The 24,637-nt window shown below is 40.5% G+C and overlaps 1 protein-coding gene across 1 annotated transcript in view; it reads left to right on the top strand.

Moving 5' to 3' along the window:
* LOC134843647 (adenylate kinase-like) overlaps window positions 1-24,312 on the top strand; it is a 207,657-nt gene extending 183,345 nt beyond the window's left edge. The window contains exons 2-4 of the mRNA XM_063859840.1: window positions 15,315-15,580; window positions 15,649-15,819; window positions 23,829-24,312. Coding sequence (XP_063715910.1) covers window positions 15,323-15,580; window positions 15,649-15,819; window positions 23,829-24,083 — 684 coding nt within the window. The 5' untranslated portion in view covers window positions 15,315-15,322 and the 3' untranslated portion in view covers window positions 24,084-24,312. The remainder of the gene's footprint in view (window positions 1-15,314; window positions 15,581-15,648; window positions 15,820-23,828) is intronic.
* Window positions 24,313-24,637: the final 325 nt, after the last annotated feature.

Below are 24,637 nucleotides of genomic sequence, written 5' to 3'. Positions count from 1 at the left end.
GACAAAAATATCCATCGGCGTCCCCGTCGATCGCATACCGGGTATTAAGTCAAGATTAGAAGCTGGAATGAGAAGTTGTCCTTCCTGGGCAGCCCAGGAAGGATCATCTCGTTCGGTCTTAATGTATTTCGCGCTTTCGCGATCTACGTCTTGAATCGTAACGCTGGTCTTTTCAGGGTCTGATGTCATTTCGTTCAGCCACTCTAAGACACGCAGGTTCGTCAGGTCTTGTTCATTTGACTGCTGTTGCTCATCGTCGAACTCCACCTCGGGTTTCGACCAGTCGTCAACCCACTCATCGTTGTGATCATCGACTATGTCAATGTCCTGTGACACTGTTATTTCCTCTAAACCCACTACTTCCTCCACTATTTTCTTTAGATCTATCCTATCCACTACAAAGTCGTCACCGTAAGGATTGTATTTCTTTCTTAGTCTCGTCCCGTCTTTCTGACGAGTCTGCATCGTGAACGGAAGATCTGGTTCCATGTTCTTGGGAACCTCTGTCTGTTCGGAATCCTGCCAATCTTCCTCTGCGTAGGGCAAGGTTTCATCGTCCGCTTCGATCTGTTCGTTTGGATCCAGGTCCAATGGTGTATCCGTACCTTCCTCTACGACTTCGTTTCCATCGTTCTTCTCCCTGGTGCCTTTTTCATTGACCTCACAAGCAGGATCCATCATTAGATAATCCCCTTCTTCCATGTCTGCAGGTATACACCAGTCTTCTGTCGATGGATTGTGTGGCTTGATGTTCTCGTAGTGGGCGGCTCGGCCAGTACTCAGTCTATAAAAGCGTCCCTCTTGGTGCACCTCTGTAATCATGAAGGGTCCCCTCCACTTCTTCAGAAGCTTTTTTGTCCCTTTCGGTGGTATAACGTTCTGAAATACCCATACGTAGTCTCCCACCGAGTAAGCCTTTGCACCAGCTGCTTTCTTGTCGAATCTTTTCCTCTGCCTTGCCTGTGCCTGCTGAGTGTTTCGTCTACACAAGTCGTTCAACTCCTGTTGGCGTCTGATCACATCCCTCACGTAGACCTGTGGGGATGTTTTCTTTAACTCATACTCTGGGTAGAAGAATGTCAAAGGTAAAGACTTCTCGTGTCCCGTCAGCATCATGTGTGGACTGACTCCAGTGGTGGAGTGTTGCGTGCTATTATAAGCTCCCATCACCTGTGGAAGGTATCTGTCCCAATCGGTCATGTACCTGGAACAATATACCCTCAGCATCGACACTAACGTCCTATTCTGTCTCTCTACTAAGCCATTCGTCTGAGGGTGGTATGTCGTGGAGTGAGCCTGAGCGACTTGTGACCGTCTCATAAGCTCTTTCGTAAGCTCGCCTACGAAAGCCGTTCCATTGTCCGATTGAAACGTCATTGGACATCCGTGTCTTGCTATCCACGTATTGATCAGGTGGTCGCATGTCTCTTCCGCCGAGGCAGTTATGCAGGGCACGGCCTCTGCATACTTCGTGAAGTGATCTATCATGACCAAGACTTGGTTGTAACCGCTGTCTGTCATGCATATCTTCTGGTGATCTATCTGCACCACCTCGTTGAATTCAGACGACTCAATTGATTGTAAAGGAAATCGCAACTTCCTAGGATCCTTGACCTGTTGGCATGACAGACATGCTGTCACCCATTTCTCGCATGCCTTTTTCATCCCAGGCCACTCAAAGCGCTTCAGGATCCTCTGATACACTTTGTCGATCCCTTGATGGCCCATCTGATCATGCGACCTGAATAATAGTTCTGTCTGATAGAGTTGCGGCAACACTATCGCGTTATATTTGTATAAGACCTTGTCTTCTTCTCTTCTCCTGCAAGCCACGATCCCGTCCTTGTTCAGATATAATCTCCCCTCCTTCTGCATGAAGTATTGTCTCAGGATCCTATAGCTGTCTTCTTCCAGGTCACCTTTGTCAGGTGCACCGTTTTCTATCCACCTTTTTAGGTTGCTTGTCATGCGATCATTTCTCTGCGCCCTTAGAAGGTCCGAGAGTCTGTATCTCGCCTTCAAGTACGTCTTCATGACTCTCATCTGACTGTTCAGCTCGTTGGGCTGATGTGTGTCTTCTTCCATCTTAACGCACCAAATCTTCGCCAACGGTTGTGTTTCTTGTTGAAACGGCTGAAGATCAGTCCTGACTACCTCTTTCTGCGGCAACAGGCTTATCGAACGTTTCGATACCGCTATCGTTTCTAAGTCATCCGCTGCGTTGTCAAAGACTCTTTCGCTTGGTATTGGGTAGCGATCACTGTCAGGATCCTGGTACACGTCTCTGTCCAGGTTTCTCGCCCGAGTTTCCACTAGTAGCGTGTGTATCGCCAGTTCTGACAGTTCTGATCCCGAGGTCGAATCCCTGTCTGAATAGGTGTTCATTCTCGAGCTTTCTGACTTATCATCCGTCGAAGGTGTTGTGCTGGAGACTGCACGCTCCTCCAGATCATGTCCGTATTTCCTTCGCATCCATCTGAACTCCCCGGACAAAACTTTGTTCTCTAGGTCCTGTTTCTCATCAGGAATTTTCTCGTCTATCTCGGACTCCCCGGACAAATTCACTTAACCCGGGTGTTGATCTTGTGATTGCTGGTTTTTCTCCTCATCCTTCTCCCCGGACAAATAGTCTTGCAGCAGATTTTGTTCTACCTCTTCGCCCTCTTTTTCCCGGTCTACAAAGGTGACGGTTTTCTTTCGCTTGCTGCTCCCCTGTTCTTTCCGTCCGTAAGAAGTACTGGTTAAAATCTCTTGGGGTATTGAGGATACTAGTTGCTGAACTATTGTCCTACAATCCCTCTTGTTCTCTTCGTGCTGTTGTCTGGACGGCATGATCTTCACTTTCTTACTGACTGTTAGCGATGCCACTGCTGCTGTCCACTCGGGGTCATCTCTGGTCACTTCTCTTTCTAACAATCCACCCAGCATCCGCATTACTTGTGGTGTGACTTGCACCGTTTTATCCAATAATGAGACGCTGTTTATATTCATGCGAGAGAGTTCTTGCTGGACCAGGTTCGAGCGCAGCAACAAATCTAAGGGGACTGGATCCTCCTTGGACAGGATCTTTATCTCAGCTGCTTTCTCTACAGGTAACTCAGGATGCCCTGGAATTGGATGTCCAGACTTATCCAACCATCTCGTTAAGGGAAGCGCTTCATAAGTTTCTTTGTCCAGAAACGAGAATCCCTCCTTTACTTCCGCCTGATTGGCCTGCTTCTGCTCCAATCTTTCATAGAACTCAGTTTTCTTGCTGAGACTGTCAGCATTCTGATGTTTATCACGCATCCTATGTTCGATTATCATATGGTAGCCATCCAATCTGACTATCCATCTACCAATATAACTCTGATCCATCGAGTAGGTCTTCAACCAGGATAACGCTCTGTTGTCCACGCGTAACTTGAAGGGAGCGCTCCCCAAGTATGCACGGTACTTTTCCACGAAGGTGACTACTGCAAACATTTCTGATTTCGGTGCGCCATATTTCATCTCTGTGTCACTCAAGACCTTGCTGCCGTATGCAATGGGACGGAGGACTGTTCTTCCGTTCCATTCTTGCTCTTGATGCAATATTCCTGAGATGGCCACCACCGATGCGTCTGTGTCAAGAACATACATGCCCTTTTCTGTAGGCATGCCCAGCACTGGCGCTTCGCACAGTTCCCGCTTTATGTTCTCGAAAGCAACTTGTGCCTCATCGTTCCATTCGAACTTTTTCCCTTTGTTGCGCATCAGCTTCTGCATCGGGTACACCTTGTCCGCGTATCCTTTTATGAATTCTCGGTAGTAATTGGCAAACCCTAGGAAGCTCATGAGCTGTGTGTCCGTTCTAGGAGCTTTCCATGTCAGCACAGCCTCTACTGCTTCTGGATCTGGCCTCACACCATGCCGGTCCACCATTCTTCCCAGGTACTTGATCGAATCCCTAAGGATTTCACATTTCGATGGTTTGCATTTCAAGCCTGCTCTTTTCATACATCCGAAGACCTCATCGAGTCGATCAATGTGATCCTCCAGGGTTGGTGTCGCTATGACTACGTCATCCACGTAGCACATCAAGAGATTCCCGTACTTTTTGGTCACTCCTGTCAAAGCCTGAGCCATCAGCCTTTGAAAGGTTGCTGTTGCATTGCACAAGCCGAAGGGCATCCTCTTCCACTGGTACAACCCCAATTCGCACGCGAATCCGGTTTTCTCCCTGTCCTTCTTTCGCAGAGGAACCTGCCAGAAGGCAGAACCCAAGTCCAATGTGGTGAAGAACTTTGCATCACCAAGTTTGGATAGGCTCTCGTCTATTCGTGGTATCGGGTACGCATCTTTAATCGTTACCGCGTTCAAGTAACGAAAGTCGCAACAAAATCTAAGCTGCCCCCCTTTCTTTTTCGCCATTACTACTCCGCAAGCCCATGGTGATTTCGAGGGTTCTATCATGTCGTATTCAAGCAACATTTCTATTTCCGCTCGGCACGCTTCCGATTTATGTGGCGTCATTCGCCTTGCGCCTTCCCTATGGGGAACGGCGCCCTCTTCTAGTTCGATTTCGTGTTCGACGAAATTACAGCAACCGATGTCCGCCTTATGTTTTGAAAATACTTCGGCGTTCCGATCTAGGAGGTCCCGCAATTTTTCAAAATCTCCCTCACCTATTTTTCCTTTTAAATGTTCTATTTCTGGCAAAACCGGTCTGTCAGAATCTAGTTCATATGACGAGGGGCGTTCCGGAAAATTCGAGCAGCTTGATAAGCCGTCGTCCGTTTCGGATTTCATTGAAAACAATTTACGAATAGATTTTAATTCATTAATTCTCTTTAAGATTTTATCTTTATTTGCATGATAAGGACAGTCTTTCACACTATATTTCTTCAAGTTTTGTGTCTCTTCATAGTCGGTCCTCATCGGCAATGCGTAACCAAGCTTCTTTCCACGCTGGATTGAAACCGTGGTGTCCAGTGTGTTCAACAACACACTGACACACAGTCCGTTTCGCGTTACCGAGAAGCTCCGGCCTAAAATCACCGAACTCTGACTATTTGGATTCGGTACTAAGCAAACCTGTTTGCTATCACTTAACGAATTTAAATTTCTCATTCTAAAAATTGCTACTACAGCTTGTCCTGGTTGTAACTTTACTTTTCTATCCAAAAAAACTGGTACCTTATTTTCATCTGTTATTATCCTATTAATTGGTCTCTTAACATACTTTCGGTCCGGGTTTCTAATCCGTATTAGACCGTTGTTCAAGTCAATCATCACGTCAAAGTTCCTGACAAAATCTCTGCCCAAGATGAATTGGTCGGCGTCGTCCAGATTCTCTACCACCAAGAAGCTCATCCAAAGGTTCCGTCCTCCCATGTGAAGGACCGTCACCGGTGTTCTTCCGGCTACGTAGATAGCTCCTCGATTTGCAGCGGCTAGTCGGAGATTCGTAGGAATCAAGTCTTCCCGCGTGAAGCCCATTCTCTCCCAGGTTTTTATCGGCATCACACTCACCACCGCGCCTGTGTCCAGAAGCCCTGTGACTCCGATTTTTGTTCCGTTGGTGTCAAGCAGGTGTGCTGTCACATCTGCTTCATATCCAATATGTACCGCGTCTTGTTCCATCATGGCGTCATGGCCTATCCTGCGGACTTTGAGTTCCTCTTCACCCAAATAGATCTGCCCCATTTGGTCATCATCTGTTGTTATGTAAGTCCTGGTGTAGATGCTGATTCCATCCACGTTCAGCATTATTTGATACGGCCCATAGACCTCCAAGTAGCGTCCATGAAGTTTCTTCATGCGAGGGCCACCCGTCGTTAGTAGTGCTCGCACAGCTCTCGACTCAGTGCGTGGCTCCACCTGCCTCAGATAATCTGCATATGTGTCCAAATGCATTAAAGTGAACTCTGATGGTTCACTCAAATTTCTTATTACCTGGTGTCCAGCCACTGAGATTATCGACTGTATCTTCTTTCCTTGCGGCGCCATGCCGAACCTCTTACCGGAGATCACTTTAAGTTTCATAACTAAACTGCTTGGTGTTTTCGTCTCCTCGAACTCCGTTGCCTCGAAGGTATTCAGTTGCTCCTGAAGCTTTTCATTTTCCAGTTCAAGTTTCACTTTTTGTTCGATCTCTTTCGTCACCAATTCCTGCTGTACTCTATTTAGAGCATCCTTTGCGGCTGCCTTATAATCGATATTGAAGTCATCGGCCGCAGTTGCTGGTTCTGGTTCACGTGCTTCGTCTGTTACCGCTTGCATTTTCTTTGCCGCCAGCTCTTGAGGTTTGTCCTTCCTGCGTGCCTCTGCTTCGCTCAAGAGTCGAGCCTTGCTTGCTTTCACTCCTGACAAAGCTTCTTCATGCCTTGGATGCTTGATGTCTGCCACTGCATCCCAGAATTGCGGACAATCTGATTTAAAATGACCTTCCAAGTTGCAAAAGAAACACCTCGGGCCGAATTTCGCAATTACTCCTCTCATGAAATCCTCATGGTCCAACTCTGACGCATCTTCGTCCTCGAGGCTAAAGCCTATTGCTTTCATGCCTTGTTTGTAAGCTGGGCATGCTGACACATGATGGTCTGTTGAACTGCAATTAGCACAAGAACGTCTCTTGTCCATATCATCCCTCGGTTTGTACCAATTGTTCCCTTGGTTAGCTGGTCCGTTGTTAAAATTGCCATAATTGTTCTTGTAATATCCAGATCTCGAAGGAGGTTTCAACAAAAGATACTCTTTTGATTTGAGCCTCAACTCCTCCGGTGTTGGCGCATTAGTTGATAGTGGTGTGTAATGCGTTGCTAGCATCGTACGAAGTTCATCATTTTTCACACCATCGATGAATTTTGAGGCTACGGCCAGGTTCATCCTTCGGTTTGACTCATCCGGTTGGCTGCGTCTTCTCAGCATTTCCAAATCATCGAGAAACTTGTCTATTGTTTCATCTTCTCGTTGCCTCCGTTTCTCGAAGCGCATCATCGCCTGGTGCCCCTGCACCCCTGATCCGAAACGGTTTAACAAGATTTCGAAGATTTTCTCAGCAGTGTCACGTTGATACTGTTTCTTAGCCATGACACAGTTCAGGGCTGTCCCTTCTAAGTTGCTGGTGAGCGCGCTGCATTCCTGTCTCTCAGACAAGTCTTCTTCCTCGAAATGCAGCTTCATTACCTCTATCCAGGTATCAATACAGCCATCAGATTCGTCTTTGTAGCATCTTGGTTTCTTAAAGACTCTTCTGGACTTTTCACTGCGTTCATTGGTTCTAGATAACCGCGTCAGGAATGTCTCCAAAGACCTGTTTAGGGGTTCAAATGCTGTGGCCATTGCCGTAGCATCCCTTGAGTGTCCCGCCTGAGTGTCCTCACACCTTGTCGAAGGCTCTGTGTGCGGTGCATCCCTGCAATCCGAATCACCATGAGCGTTTCCCGCTTGGCCCATGTGACTCCTCCTCGGGCTTGTATGCCCCATGTTGCCAGAATCGCTTCTCCCGGTCGCATGTGTGCTTTGCGTTGGTCGTTCGTTCGAGGTTTGTCTGTTCCCCGTTGAACTTGCTCTACTGTTCGGGCCCCATGCTGTATTACCCCTTGTGGCATAGCCTGATGAACTGCCCCTGCCTCTAGTGGATCCATTTGTCTTCCTCCTTTGATGTTCATTGAAGTTCACCCTCGGTTCCCTGCTGGGACCTCCCGAGTTCGGCTCTCCTTCTTTTGGTCCACTCTTGCTGCTTAGTAGCCCGTCCAACCTATCCATGATAGCCTGCGTTCGCCTCTCCATCATCGCGTCTATCTTTGTGTCAAGAGACCCAAGAGACTGCTCTTGCTGAATTCTTAACTTCTCCATGTCGGCTCTTAAGCGTAACTCCCTCTGTTCCGCCTCTCTTGTCATTCGCGACAAGTTCCTCGTCATATGTTCGTCCGTTCTTTCTTTCAAGCGTTTTTCGCTTCTGCCAACTTCTTGTCTGTTGCGGTTTATTTCTTCCCGCAGACTTTCTCTTTCAATGTGAACTGCTCTTTCCAGTTCACTCATCCTTATCGACATCTGTTCATTTTGTTCTCCTAAACTGCCCACTATGTTGTTTAAGGCTTCCTCTAGTGCTGCCCCGTTATCCATGAGCGGCGTCACTAGTGGTGGTGTAACTCTGTCGGTCCCAGGTAGCTTCGTGCTGGTAGAGATCCGGGCCTTGACTCTCTGTCTTGACGTTTTATCATTATTTATTTCAGGATCCGCTAACGCGTTGCCAAGCCCTCTGGTTCTACTCTCTTCAGGTTGTGGCTCCGAACTTGTCCTAATCGTGAAGTCCTTCGACTGGCCCGGCGTGTTTGCCTCTTTGCTTATCGTTGTCACTACACCAAATTTATCCATGGTTCCAGTCTCTCTTCCGACGTATGCCTCGTTCTCCTGGATCGAACTGTTGAGGCTGACCTGAGATCCAAAGTCCCCTTGCTCCTCTTCATCCTCTTCCTCCTGGGATTCACCGTCATTTCCTGCTCCTCCTCCCATGCTGAATGGAAAGATGTTTCCGAAGGTGTTCTTCATTCTTTCTGAGAATGATGATGACGTTGTTTGTTTCCCCGTTCCGCCTGCCATCATAGTGTTGTCTGTCGGAGATCTTCTAGTTGCCGTTACTTCAGTTGAGATGTCGGACAGTTCCGACATCTCCTCTCGATCCAACGTCCCGGTGGAAGTGGCAAAATCATGGCCTTGTTCTACCGGGGTAGATTCACTCGCCAGCCTTCTGCCTCTTCCTTCCAGTTCATTTACTTCCTGGTTGTCATTCATGGTATGGTCCGTATTGACCTCCACTTCCAACAGTTCTCTTTGCTCTTCTGAGGTCTTCTGACTTCTCGTTTCAACCATTCTGCCTGAAACCGTCTCTTCCTTATCGGACCGGGATCGCTTGATCCAATCCACAAAAGGATCGGTCATCGTTTTTCTTTCCTTTTCAGGTATGAATCTCCTAGAGCTATTACCTCGTTTTGGTATCCTTGACTTGTCTAAACTCATTCTTTATTTGTCACTTTCCTATGCCTACTCTTGACTCAATTGCTAGAGACCTTATAGTTTTATTAACAATAATAATGACACAACACAATAAATTTCACCAGATTCTATTAAATAGTGACCACGAATCCCTGTATGTTGTCAGAGTACAGTTTGTATAAAATTTATTCACACTAGCCGATTATCGGTCCAAAGCTCTGGAAACTAGCACAATATGATGTTATCAGTCAATTTAAAAGATAGTGTAGTCACTACCCAATCAAGCACAGTTTAGATTGATTTAAAATCAAAAACAAAAAATATATATTGACACAATATGAATGTATATATAAAAAAAACGTATGCGTCTTGTACTCTTAGTCGGTCGCAGTACAATAGTCGAACCTGTCTTTTTAAAGAAAAAGCTTTCCCTGCTTGGTGCTGCACCAAACAGACAAAACTTTGAAGGCAGTAATTTTCTCAAGTGGGCGTCTATTGCACCCACCGAGTACTGTGTTACCTATCTGCCTTCGGACTGCCCGAGCTAGACCTACTAAAATCCTCAGGGCAGTCACTTTTCCCAAAAACGTATTATGTTTCAATCCACACCAATGAGTCACGCTCTTTTTAATTTAGACTTAGTGTCGCGAATATCCGAGTTCGGACCTGTTTTGTATTAGTCTGGTTCTTTTTGAGAGGCAAGTTACCAGTGCAGTCACTGATACCTAGCCTGTGTATTAATAACCTAACACCTCTCGCTTTTTAGTCTTTCTTTCGTTTACCTAAGTCCTTAATAAAATAATACCCCTCCGGATTGGCACAAATAGGACCCTTCCGGACTGTCAGAATATGGACCCCTCCGGGTTTGGACCCCTCCAAGTTGGTTAATAGTAGACCCCTCCGGATTTGGACCCCTCCGGTTTTGTGGAAAGTAGACCCCTCCGGATTCGGAGCCCTTAGCTCTGTCAAAGTAGCTTTCCGTAGTTTTCTTAATTTCAGCTTATACCCCTCCGGATACGTTCTGCGTTGCTTTTATGCTGTTTGAATTAACTGGGAAGGGTATAGGGTCCTTTCCTAGACCCCTCCGGATTGAAGTTAAGGCACTTATTTGACAATTCACACTAACGGTGAAGGGTCTTATCACTTGCCTAATCTCGACTCTATTATGGTTGTCTTGTGCCTTCAGCCCTCCCTTTTTGTCTAGAACTGTCCTAAATTACTTAGTTCAATCGCTATCAACTTTTGGTAGGGGTATAAGGGTTTTTCAGAAAAATTTATAAAACGTGAAGGGTGCACCCCTCCGGATTTGTGTAATTTGCTAAAAACAATCTCAAAAAACTTTCTCGCTCGCTTTTTCGAGTAATTCTCTTTCCTACTAGTAAGTTCAGCTAATTTCTGATCTAATGGTACCAAGATTGACTCGATATGCTCTGTAGTTCCAAAGTTATTAACCAAAACGTCTTTTTTCCAAATTCAAAAATTTTCTCTCTTATAGGTTCCGCCTAACTTTTTCCGCAAATCTGGTCCTTTCGACCTAAAAATTATTGATCTGAGCTCACAAGGCCTATACTCTTCTAGTTCAATGCAAAAGACCCGATCTAAAACGCTTTTGTAGAAAAAATTTGCGAAAAACTATGCTACCTGGACCCCTCCGGATTGATGAATCCACCAAATCAAACACGTTATGTTCGATTTCTCTGCAACCCGGAAGGCTTTCGGGTAGCGGAGTTTAAGACTTGTAGATTCACTAGTGGACGTTGTCCGAACAACTATTTTTACTGTCCTACCTCAAAAATTTCAAAAAATTTTCTAAATTTTTAGTGTTTCTTACTATCAAAAATTGGGAAAATTTGGTTTTTGGTACCAAACTAGTTCCAACCACTTCCGAACTAAAGTTAACCGGTTCTACTTATTACAGTAGTGCAGTTACGATGTAACACACTAACTTAGCGCTTTTTTCCGTTTCAAATAATATCGATATTTCAAAAATCGCGACTTGTGGGGGGATCAAAATATCGCTATTTTGACCCTAAAAACCGGTCTGTTTTCGTTGTTTTTCACTGAAAAACGATATATGACTACCAATATAGGCTATATGAATAATAATATTAGTAATACTATACCCCTCCGGGTTTGTTTATTATCCGAATTAAGGTGCTTAACTCGGATATTCGCAGTTCGGTGAAGGGTCACTACAGTGCAGCACTGTCGAGCCCCCCACAGATTACTATCTTACTTTTTGTACCAAAAGGGATACAAAACTTGTTAACGATACCCAACAGTCGATTGTTGTTGTCGTTGAGCCCCTTCTTGTTGCTCCTTGAACTGCTTGCCGGATCGGTCTTCACCCAAGACCCTTCCGAATTGAGTGCAAATCAGCTGACCCTTCCGGTTTGAGCGCAATTTATCATTAACGTGCTTAAATGCTCAAATAACCCTACAGTACAAGCCTCACAAACGGGCTACAAAATTGATCGTAACGATCCTGACTGATATAAATGCCTGTAACAACAATATATCTATCAACAACAAACGGGGGGGTTGAATCACATCTTGTCTGGGGGGATGATTTCTACTGATTTTTTACTTTTTTACTGTTTTTGGTTTTTTCGGTTATTTTTTATGTTTTTTGTTTTTCTTGGGTACTATACTACTTTTTGTTTGGTTTTGCTGATATCTTTAAGTGTTTTTGGTCACAAACCACTCAGGGGATGAGGGGTTCATGATTCCCCCCACCCTTCCTGGTTCGTGAATTTTCGGTCTTAACTAGGTTAAAAAACTATTCACGGTAATCCGGAAGGCTTCCGCGTTCCGAACTACCCTTCCGCCCCGGCAGTTTAGGCCTATTAAGGGCGTTAATGTGAGCATCCGCTCGGCGCGGAGTGCTCGTTAACGGTTCCGCCGGTCATGATGTTATGAAAGAATAACACCCAGGAGCGCCATAAAAACATACATGTAACATTCGCCCGGAAGATACATATCGACGGATAACAAAACTAAGTCTTAAGACGACTGGCTAGCGTCTAAACAGAGCTTTGCATGTTTTTCACCGTCTCTACCAAGCCAGTACTTTTCGGTGGTCTTTCTTACATCAGGCTGACAAAACTGTTACTGTTCTCCGGCTTCGACCAGAACGCTCAAATTAACTGAATTACATGCGAAATTAGTGAGCTCATGGCTGGGTCTCTGTATCCCCAGACCACGAGGTCACTCCTAAAAACAGGGCTACTACTTATTATATTACTATTGTTTTTGTTCAGTAGATAAAAATCATCATCTCCATCGAAGATGGATCAACCCTTTCCCCCAACTCCTAGCTTCTCATCCTTATCAAAACGAATCCAGTTGTTAATTAAATTCAATTCAGGACATGACAAGAAGCTAAAAGTTTATATAAAAGGCTAAAAGTTCCAGTCCCGAAACCCTTCCGGATTCTTGAATCCAGTGAATCAAGCTCCTCAAGTTCAATTTCACACCAATCCGGAAGGCTGGTTCTCACCCTTCACCGTTGTTGGCAAGGGCCTTGCAACTATTGTAGCAGCACAATAGTTGCAACTCGGAACACTCTCTGCTATTCTGTATTTTGTTGTCGTTCTCTAATCTCGATTTTCGTACTGTTCGCAATCGCAGATAAAAGTTGTTCTGTTTCTTTCTGCTATTTTAGCCAAAATGGCCGTTTTAACATTTCTCAGAAATGTTACGTCATCACTTCGAAAATTTAAAATTTAGAATTCCAGAATCTTCTAGCCTTCACCGTTTGGCCAATCATTCAAATAACGTCCTTATCCGTTCTAAATCGCCAATCCGGAAGGTTCACTGCTAAAATCCTGAATTCTGCAGAGACTGCATTTTGGCCATTCTGGTCGAATGTCACACTTATTTCCCCGGATTCAGCTTCCCTAGTATGCCCTGAGTTGAATTTAATTAACATCTGAATTCATTTTGCAAGGATGAGAAGCTAGGAGTTGGGGGGAAGGGTTGATCCATCTTCGATGAAGATGATGATTTTTATCTACTGAACAAAAACAATAGTAATATAATAAGTAGTAGTAGCCCTGTTTTTAGGAGTGACCTCGTGGTCTGAGGATACTGAGACCCAGCCATGAGCTCACTATTTCTGCATGTAATTAAGATAATTTGAGCGTTCTGGTCGAAGCCGGAGAACAGTAACGTTTTTGTCGACCCGGACATCAAACCGATGGTACCTCAGGTCGAATTGTAAAATTAGACGTCAAGCCGAAAATTTTCTCATCAAGTCATGAATTATGATTTATTTGAAAACTTTTTATGAAGACTTCACAATTTTCATGATCTTTTTTCTGTAGTTATTGGAGTTAAATTTTAGGCCTCCAACTGATGTTGAGGAAAATTGAAAAAAGGGCGGCAATTTTCTCGTTTATATTTTAAGCATTTCAAAAAATGTCTGATATTTTTAGCGGATGACAATTCTAAGTGATTCATTGTCATGAATGGGTGCTGGACATCAAGCCGACGGGACTTCAAGCTGAATCGTAATATAAGGGACTTCAAGTCAAACATTTTCTCAAAAGGTCATTAAATATGATTACTTTAAAGACTGTTTTGAAGAATTTTACAATTTCATTATCTTAACCAGTTGTATTTTTCAAAAAATCTAAGCCTCCAATTGATGTTTAGGAAAGTTGAAAATTAAAAGAAGAAAGAAAGAAAGAAAGAAAGAAAGAATAAATTAAGATAGAAACACATCTATCTTACTCGTGATAGAACAAAAGCAAACAAAAGTTTATAGAAAGTTTTTGTTTCTTAAGGCTCTGGCTGGAAAAAGCTTGAAATGTTTTTCTAATTTTTCGTGTGCTGCAACTGCTTTTTCTCTAAGTCTGTTTTCTGCATAAGTTTCTCGTTTTGGCAATTTTGAATGAAGAATATGGTCTTGTTTTGAACTTGACTGTAATAGTTTGTTGTCATGGTTCTCTATGAGCTCGAAAATTGGAGTAAATGTAGAAGTAACACCAAGTTTAAGAGCCCTGCGCTGAACTTTGTCCACATCGGCCAATTCGGTCGAATTGGCACATGCCCATACCGGTAATGCGTAAGTAATTTTACTCTGCACCAAAATTTTGTATAAAATATCAAGGGCAGAGATGTTCATACCAAATGTCTTTAGTCTATACAAAAGGTATATACTGCTGGTTACTTTTTTGCATAAACTTTTGATGTGCGATGAAAACGTAAGCCTGCTATCAAATAATACTCCGAGAATTTTAAGCTCTTCCACTTGCTCAATACCATCAAAAGCTTGTGGTACTAAACTAATGTCATTCGGTTTGACAGTCATCAGTTTTGTTTTTCCCTCGTTGAGTATGAAGTTATTTGTGGAGCACCAAGTTTTAATTTCCTCCAAAACTTTCATCGTGTTTTCGACCGAGCCGAACCCCGCTATCACAGAGTTTGCATCGTCCGCAAACTTTATAATTCTAGCACTGTTTGTACTCTCCAAATCCAAATCATAGCTTACTGTATTGAAAAGCGGCGGGCCAAGAACTGTTCCCTGAGGAACACCTTGGTTAATGCATAGCAAGTTCGAACGCTGAGAATTACTTTCCGTGAAAATTTTTCTGTCCTGAAGAAAATTTGCGATAACGTTGACGAAGGCGTTTTTTCATGTTGATAATTTATGCATTTTGAAATCTGACTGATGTAACTAACGGATGCCGCTCCTTTGTGGAGCATTGTCTTAAATAACAATTAAAATGAACTAAACTTGCCAAAATATTTGGAAACTAGAATTTTTCAGATGAAAAATAATGTTTTGAGATGCTTGTAAAGTGTAAACTTCGACTTGAAGTCCCATCGGCTTGTTGTCCTAGATCCATTTTTCTCTACTGAACAAAAACGATTGTAACATTAATATTGAAGTATTACTTCTGTTTTAAGGAGTGGCCTCGTGGTCTGGGGATACTGAGAGCCAGCTATGAGTTTGCTTTTCTTACTTTTAGCTAGTTAATACGAATCGTTTGTCTGATAGCCTTTAGACGGTATCACGTCCGTTGACGCAATGTTAGGAAAGCCTACGTTGAATTGACTTCAGTAGAGACGGTGATAAGCACGTAGGATTTGATCTTGACGCTAGCCCATCGTTATAGGGTTCCGTTGTACTTTCCGTCGTTATGTTATTTCCGGGCGAACGTTACAATTTTTTAGTTTTTTGTCAACTGAGTAGCACACAGAATGTTTTACAGTTTGTCGTTCGGTTGAATTTCAAATTCAGTATGATATAATGCAAGCTAAATTTTATGTTGATAATTTCAGAATCAAACGGGCTCGCTGTTTTTTTTTGCTTTGGTTGACTGTGATTAAATAACTGTTAAAATTACAGGCAGTTATGGTTTTCTCAACAGGGCGGAGAAAGGAGAATAATGTACGGGCAATTTTACTGGGTCCACCCGGGGCTGGAAAAGGAACCCAGGCGCCCTGGCTAGTTCAGAAATATAATGTATGTCACCTCAGCACTGGCGATATGCTCCGAGCTGAAGTGACCTCTGGATCAGCACTGGGTTCCAGAGTAAAAAAAGTCATGGATGCCGGGCAACTTGTCTCTGATGATCTTGTTATTGATTTGATCAACACTAATTTAGACAAGGTTGGAATGATCGGACATCAAAAACACCATTTATGTTTGTTCAGAAATTGATTTTTATTTTTGTTTAGGAGGCATGTAAATCTGGGTTCCTCTTAGATGGTTTTCCAAGAACAGTGAAACAAGCCGAAGGCCTAGATAATCTCCTCGACAAAAGGAATCAAAGTTTGAACGCTGTTGTTGAATTTAAAATAGATGACAAGCTTCTAGTATCCCGCATCACAGGGCGTCTAATTCATAAGGTATATACAAATGTGTCTACAGTTAAAAAGCATGAGTTTTCTATCTGAAATTAGATTCTTCCACCGTTAACAACCTCCTACATGGAATTGGATCTGGTTTTTGAAAAATATCGCCGCAGCGCTTGGAAATTCTCAATTGTTTAAAGACGATATAAGACTGGAAAGATCTCTCATTATTTAAAGATTGAATGACAGCTAGTTATTACGCTTGCGATTAGCAAGCGTTATCAAATTGGATTATAGACTTTTTTCCGGGTTAACAACTTGTTTAACAGAATCTCTTGATTCAGTGGTATCTTGGTTCATAAGTGAAACTTATAAGCGTTCCCGGCCAACTTATCCTGGAGGTAACGAATATGTCTGGGACGGTAAAGGTTCTGGGTTCGAATCTGACCAGGACCTTTTTTTTCAAATGGGAAATGTTCTGTTTCAATAAAATTATCGGCCAATTGTCTGTCTGCTTATCTGTTTTCGGCTTAGTTGTAACCGTTTTTTTGCTGCGTGGAATTTTCTTCAATGATGCTTTCAGTGTTTGATTTAATCCTACAATTTGTATTTTTATTTTCTCCTCGTTTTTTTGTTCTGCTAAAAAGTTCCTCGGCCTATTTTTTATCGAATTAATGACCTAATTTTGGGTCTTTTTCAGGGAAAAAGCATTTTTAACACTCATCTGCGTACTTTTCAATTTGGTTGTATGTTTAACAATCGGATTGTTGAAGTTTCTTTTTGTTATGGAAAATTATTTCCTTCGAAAAAGTCTGTAGGGTAATAGTTTTGATTTTTTTGTTTTCTCTATAACTACCCTTCTCAAATCTGAATTTTTGTTTCCATTAAATAGAACGGTTTTGAAATGCTTCCTGCGTAAGCGGCTGCGCCCAAATTTTCAGTACACCCAAAATTTTAATTTTTTGACGTTTTTTGAAGTTTTTGACTTTTCTCGAGAACTACACACACAAAACTAAGATTTTGGGTGCAATAGAAATTACAGGTTGCGTGAATTCCTTCTGCGTAAACGCCTACTCCCTATTTTTTCTAAAAAAATCTATGATTTTCGGAAATGTCAAAATTTTGATATGTTGGCCATTTTTGACTTTTCTCGCTAACTATTCTGTCAAATCTGATATCATAGCTTTAATCAAAACAACAGGTTATTGAAAGCTTACCTTTATATTTGGCTATGTCCAGTTTGTTACCGAAAAAAATTTAAGCCTTAAAACAAGTCAAAGTTTTGAAACTTTGACAATTTTGTGAAAACTTTTTGACTTTACGCGATAACTACCGTGCAAGTTCTCAGGTTGTGTTCAATCAAAAAACCCGGTTTTGGGTAACTTCTTTTCTTGGATAGCCACAATCTGTTTTTTGCAGAAAAAAGACAATCAATTTCGGAAAGTCTACTCACCGTTTCTTAGAACATGACCGTTTTTTAGAAATTTTTTGATTTGTCTTAAAGTTTACACAATCATCTCTGAGATGAAATGTTCAATTGAAAGAACCGGGCGATAATTTTCCTGCAGAAGCCGCGGCTCCTCATTTTGTTGTTAAAGAAATGATATCGCCCCAGGAAAATTGATTATCTCTTTTTTTTACTTTTCTTTATTTTACTAGAAAAACAACTAAGGTTTTGGGCAAAGTCCAATTTTTAAAATCACATTTTTCGTGCCGCATCAGTATAGCAAATTTTTTCAATATCAAACACGTACATCCAGGTTAAACTGGCCCCTAGTTGTTTTTTGTCCAGACGCGAAAAGTTTGGTTCTCCTAGTTTTTTTCAACATTTAAATTTTTTTCAAAAGTTTTATGTTTGTGTCGTATCGCAAGTGGTGCGACGCTCCTCTTCGCCTCTGTGTTTAATCAGTGATTCTATTTTTAAGTGTCAATGAGCGTAATGAAGACAGATGCGGTTTTCAAGCAGCGCTATTTGCGTATGCTGTAATTGTGCAAATTGTCGAAGCATATGGACAATTTTCTAATAAACTTGAAAAGGGATGAACATGCCCTCCAGTAATACTGGGAATACAAAACAACAACAACATATGTTGGTCAAATTTTTTTTCAGGAACAAGTCTTAAAATTTGTTCACGCCAAAATTGATCTTCTGGGTTATGACTTTTGTTAAGTTCAAATTCAAATTCCTTTGCTAAAAGGAAGACAATCAGAGCTCGCCATCCAATTAAGAACATGGAAATGATGTGACAAAAATCTGAATGGCTTCTGGTTTCGAAAGAGAGTTTTAAATTTGTGAGTTCTCACCAAATTTTAAAAACCTTGCGTTCATTGAATTTTCTCAACTGTAAATTGTCTATGTTCCTGACTTTAAAAAAACGTCGAAACAAACAATTTTACCTGTAGTGTTTTTTACAACCAACTTAACTGTAACTTAATTTTAAAGACTAATGACCAAGTAAGTGGCAAAGAAAACAGGTCGGCTAACGTTACGCTTCTTGCACAGCTACCAGGTGTGTCTTCACGGCCGCACCTTGTTTAGTAGTGCATAAAAGTATTTTTTTTTTTGAAATTTGAATTGTAGATTTTTTCTGATTATTTTGAGTCGTCTTAATTTCCAATGCATGGAATATTTTCTGATGTAACCAAATTTGTTGTAGTTGCACTTAGTTTTGTTACTTAAGAGTTTACGATTTCCTGACTTTCAGTATATTCCTTTTTAATTTAATTTTTCATTGTTTTTGCTCAAGGTTTCAGCTAAGTCACCGTATAGTATGACAATTTTTTTGATTTTTTTTGTTTTTTGGTTGAATGGCTGTCTACGCTAATAATTTCGGCTTAGAACTCGCTCGTTAAGTGATACTGAATACTTACTTAAGGCTTGTGATATGTTTTGCGTTTTTTGCTGAAATTGAACATCAATCGAGACAAACGTTTGAAGTAAGTGTTTTTTCGACTTCTTTTCTTTATAGTGATATCTTTATATCGAAAAAAAATGTGAATGGCTGTAAATTTCAAAATTAGGTTTTTCTAGCATTCCCTGCAGAATGAAAAATCATGTATTGATTTAGTGTTCCAAAATTGGAGTAGTTTTTATCAATTTTGACCTTTGGCGGTTTGAGTTGTCATTTTTTCGAGTCAATTCAGTTTTTTTTTGTTGAAAGAAACAAAAACTGCGTTCTCCATTATTGAAAGCAAAAAATGTGAATGAATTTTAAGGTTCGAAAGGGGATTTAGTTTTAAGATTTTGAGGGGCATGAAAAAATTACCTCTGGATTCATTTTTCTCCTGGTCCATTTTGATGAAAAAAGTAACAATCATGATTTTTGTTTGAAATTTCCCCAAGTCTCGAAGTCATGGATAACACTTGACGTAGGTTTTTGTTCACTGAAGATCGTAGCTGGCTGAGAGGAAGCGTCGTTTGAGAAAAGCAACGACTGAATTTTAATATCATCATGGTTTCTCGCCGAACGGTAGTAAAGTTGGCTGCTATACGTCCTTAATATGAATCAGTGTCGTTCGGAAGAGTTTCGAACTGTTTCACATGACATCTCCTCGGATGCTCCTGAGAATTCGGCAGAAATTTTTTTTTAATTCAAATTCTTTCTGTGGTATGCACAGCTTGTAAGAATAAATTCCACTCGATCGATAAAATTATTCTCTATGGCTTGTATTTTTCTGGATTGCTAGCGTCTGATTTTCACTAAAAAATGTCAAATATAGCGAGATGTATATATTGATCAAAACAATAAACCTACGGCGTCAATTCCTGGAGTTCAACTTTCAAAATATTGCTGAATCCTACAACTTTTTGAAAAGTATATCTAAATAGGTACATTGAATGCTCTTGAAAAACTTGTTTTAAGGCTCGGTGTATCACTAGTAAGATTTTGACCAGTTGTAAAGAAGAAATGATAAAAGTTATTGGTAAACCTTCAGGCTTTGTGATATCAGCATTGTTTTCTTTCAAGACCGCAATATGTGAAGACTGGGCCGATTCACCATTCGTTTCTTTTAATAACTGAAATACTTGGCTCGAGTCGCCAATACATTCATTAAACTTATGTATAATAATCTCGTGCTTATTCTTTTTTGCTTTTCGACTTATCTTCGTTCCATGATAATTCTGTCTTTTTTGCTTCTGATTGCTCCAGTTTTTTATAAAATTAAAGTGACATTTTTTTCAGCTTTTTCCTGTTGAGAAACGTCATATCCCAAAAACGATTTGACTGAAAGAATTTTTCCATATGAGAAATGTGATGTAAAAGCACTGAATATTTATAAGAAAAGCATTTTCTGTTAAGAATCTTATTTAGTGGCTCAAATAATTTGCGGATAATGAAATAATCGATGAAAGATGAGGATCTAAGAGAAGTGATTCTGAGAAATGCTCAAAACCGTTTGATGATAAACGGCTTTGAGCGCAGCGGTAGTTTGGAACAATTTGAAGATTTTTTAAAACATCCACGTTGAAATCACCAGCTGTTACTGAAGGTAGCTTCGATTTTGACAATTTTTCAAATTTTCTATGAAAATATTCGTTGAATTTCTTTTTATCAACGATTGGATGCTCGTAGACGACTAGTATAACCATTTGATTTCCTTCAAAATGTAGCCGCCTTGCATTGTTCGGTTTTGAAAAACTTGTTTTAAGTCTCGGTGTATCACTAGTAAGATTTTGAACAGTTGTAAAGAAGAAATGATAAAAGTTATTGGCAAACCTTCAGGCTCTGTAATATCAGCATTGTTTTCTTTCAAGACCGCAGTATGTGAAGAGTGGGCCGATTCACCATTCGTTTCTTTTAATAACTGAAATTCTTGGCTCGAGTCGCCAATACATTCATTAAATTTATGTATAATAATCTCGTGCTTATTCGTTTTTGCTTTTCGACTTATCTTCGTTCCATGATAATTCTGTCTTTTTTGCTTCTGATTGCTCCAGTTTTTTTTTTAAATTAAAGTGACATTTTTTTCAGCTTTTTCCCGTTGAGAAACGTCATATCCCAAAAACAATTTGACTGGAAGAATTTTTCCATATGAGAAATGTGATGTAAAAGCACTGAATATTTATAAGAAAAACATTTTGTTCCCGGAGAGCCGAAATTTTTTTTTTGCGTTATCTAAGTAGCCGCACTTTTATTGCTTTTGAATTCCATGAAATCAGAACCATTACGCATGGAAAATGCTTTGAGTCTATTGGATTTTTGGTTAGCTAAGTTTTGGAAAAAAAACTAGATAGTTAAATCGTTAGAATAAAAGTTCTCAAACTTTGTGACGAGTTTGCTTTTTTAGTGCAACTTTATTTTGCTGCTAATTAACTTAACAAGAAACGTTAAGTTTTTTCGGCTGTCCGGAAATGCGGCTGTGGGTACGCACCTTCAACATGTGCATGAATGTAACATTTAAAACGATAGAAACTCGCTTTATGCGGATGTAACACGTATTTCCAATGTGGCCGGCAAATAAGACGACAGCCGTTGAGGCGACAACCGTTTTTGATTATTTGTCGTCTTAATGTTTGTCGTCTTAATGTTTGTCGTCTTAATGTTTGTCGTCTTAATGTTTGTCGTCTTAATGTTTTGCCGTCTTAATGGCCTGTTTTCTTATTTACCTAGCATCACGTTGCACAATGCATGGGATAATTTCCGTTCACTATAACTTTGATTTGTTATTGTAGCCAATACAAAATCAAAAGCGGCCAGCTCAGTGGTTCTCAAGCTTATCATCCCGTGTTTTGAAACCCTTTTTTCTTAATAACCTCTCATATAACCCCGAAATTAGATAACCCCACTACAATTTAACCCCCTTTTAATACCAATTGTTAGAATCGAAGTGAAACTTGCTTGAAAGGGATTCGGAACCATATCGTCGGTAAACATCAAAGCTTTAATTGCGAAAAATTTTGTGAACCGAAATGAATTAACATACACGTTGCTAAATGCGTTTTAAATTTGACCAGAAATGCATTTTAGATTTATAAAACTCACAAACGTCAATTAGCACCACCTAGGTTATCTCTGTTTAAAACGCGTGAATGAGGGATTATTTCTTAAGCTAATCGAAATGCACTTATTTTTGAGCGAAAATGCATGAAGTTAATTAAGAATGGCTTCTCTGGCCTCAATTAGTACACCTAATTGGATTACTACTATGAGTGTAAAAGGACTTAATAAAAGGAGTTAATTTGAAACAAATTAACGTCATTAAAAGGGGGTTAAATTGTTGTGGGGCTATCTTGTTACGGGGTTATTAAGTAGGGGGTGTAAATATAGTGGGTCAAATTTCGTGGGGTTAAAGAGTGGGACACCCAGCTCAGTACACATTTTGCTGAGCAAGGTTGGTTGCAGCGATTTCTCATATACTGAGAAAACAATTAGGCAGCTAGCAGCGAGATAGCTTATTTACGCATTTAACATAATTGGTTAAATGTTGGCAAACCTCCTAGGTTTAACCAATTAGCTTAAGTTTTTTGACGTACTGGACTATGCCCCAAAGATTTTTGCTGCTGTTAAGAGCAAATTCTGCTGCCTCATAGGAAAAATTTTGCATTTTTCTGCTCAATAAAAGTTCTCATTAATCATGCGTTTACAAAATAAGTACTGTTTGAATCTCTTTCAAAAAAATTCAATTTGAAAAACGAACAGAGCTTTTTCAAGGAGGTAAATAGGCGGTGTATCGGGTGACATAGAGGAAGACTAGCATAAATGTTTTAAAATTGTAAGTCGTATCGAGTAGCATAAAAATCCAAACACAAATTCATATCATCAAAATTAAAATCATTATACACAGTTTTTTCATACAGTTGATAATTTGCGGGGAATCAGTGTTTGGTTCAGCCATTAAAGGTCGGGGAGTGACTGATTACGATTTGTGTGACAAGGATTTTTTTTCTTGTTGATCGCTTAATTTCTCAATTGCTCCATTTACTATTTTCCAGAATTTTAAGTTTAATTTTGAGCGGATTATTTTCGTTGTTCTGTTTTTGAGAAAAAAGCTGTAAAATTTGTGCTAGTACATACAGTTCTATGTTTTCAAATTTTTATGCTAGTCGAGCGGTCTCCACAAAATAGTAGATTAGCTGAGTCGCATGTAAATTTATTCATTCTTTGTGTTTCTGAGAACTAGAGCAGTTTTGGTAAGAAGTTAAGTTGGATAGAGCATAGATGCGTCTATAATATTTCCAAGAAATAGAATTGCTGCTTTCATATTTTTTTAGTTTAAAATGATATGTGAGAAAAATTGACAAAATCTGCCGTATGATTGATATTCTGCTCTATCTGTTCCTCTATAAACCGAATTCTGCCATTTCTGCGAATTTCTGCTACTAGCAGAATCTTTTTGGTTCTAGTGCTGGATAGCCATTTAATTAACTGTTAGTTCAAGCGAGCGAGCAGCTAGTGTTTTAGTATGAACCTTTTTTTTGTAATCTAACTCGAAAATAAAAGTTCATTAAAAGTGTTCACTTGTGTGCCTTTTTGCTTTAATCACGATCTGTAGCATTGGAAATTTCATAGCATCTGTTCTCTGCTTTATTTGTGGCTATTGTTTGGTGTATTAAGGTTTAGTGGTTAGTGCGTGAGACTCTCAACTTCTGGGTCGTAGGTTCGAGTCCGAGTCGTAGCCGATTTTTTTTTTACTAATTCGAGGCTTATTTTTGCTTGTTCTTATTGCACTTTTTACAACTCTAGAGCTGCTCATTGTCGTTTTCTCGCTATTGTTTGTGAAGCGCACCTTCGCCTCTGTGTTAACCAATAATTATTTAACTGGACAACACTGAGGGGGATCTGGTTGCAAAATTTTCTCAAAGGGTACACGTATTGGTATCATTTCACAGCAGCGATTTATGGCTGACTAACCCTAATTTTTTCTATAGTAGGCATCGGCGCTTTTACTATTTTTCAGGGACATTTTTTTTGCTTGAAACAGCAAATAGCCGAAAATTGTCTAAGGTGGGTAAATTGTTGTCAAAAAAGTCATTCTAAGGCTTCAACAGAGCTCAAAAAGTTCGAAGCCACGCAATTGGAAATAATGTCGACGAATTTAACCAATTTAAAATCTCGTTTCAGGCTAGTGGGAGATCATATCACAGAGAGTTCGCTCCTCCCAAAGTGCCCATGAAAGACGATATCACAGGCGAGCCTCTGATTCAGAGGTCAGATGACACAGTGGAAGCACTCACCAAAAGATTGCAACAATATCACGAAATGACTGTGCCACTTATGGATCACTACAAAAAGTACGGCATCACTTCTTGGATTAACGCTGACCAAAAACCTCAGAAAGTATTCCAGGATTTGGTAGACATTTTTTCCAAGAAGTAGAGAACTGTATGAGTGTTTCTGCTCTGTATATTGCCGGACTGAGTTATAATCTAAAGACTAAATATTGAAAACTTGAGCTGGTATAACTTGAGCTTAATATTGAAAACTGGACTTTCATTTGAGCTGGTATAAACCTGTATTTGCGTATCAAAATATGAGTTATATTTTAATGTTGAATTGTAACAAAAGTTTTCATGCAAATGATGATCAATATAACATTCCATGGTTACCTTTTCAGTTTGATAAATTAAACTAAGACAAGTTCAGTTCCAGCCGAAAGTCATGCGACACAAATCAAATTTTAATTTAGAAATGCAACAGCGAAAATCAGAGGTGGATCTAGGATTTTCTCAAGGGGGTATTTTCAAAAATTTTGTCGACATTTTTACGTCAACCAATTTGATTTTCCAAGCTATCCCAAATATAGAGACCCAATTTTGACAACATTTCCTGCATCGCATGCAAATTTATGGAAAAAAAACATGCCAAAAAAGGTGTTTTCAGGCACTTTTTTGAAAGTTTGACCAAAAAATAGCGTATTTCCGGCGCGCGCT

This window comes from Symsagittifera roscoffensis, chromosome 4 (assembly GCF_963678635.1).
Source record: "Symsagittifera roscoffensis chromosome 4, txSymRosc1.1, whole genome shotgun sequence".
Classification (NCBI taxonomy): domain Eukaryota; kingdom Metazoa; phylum Xenacoelomorpha; order Acoela; family Convolutidae; genus Symsagittifera; species Symsagittifera roscoffensis.
Note: the sequence above shows the minus strand (reverse complement) of the source record. Positions and strands in the feature narration are given on the sequence as shown.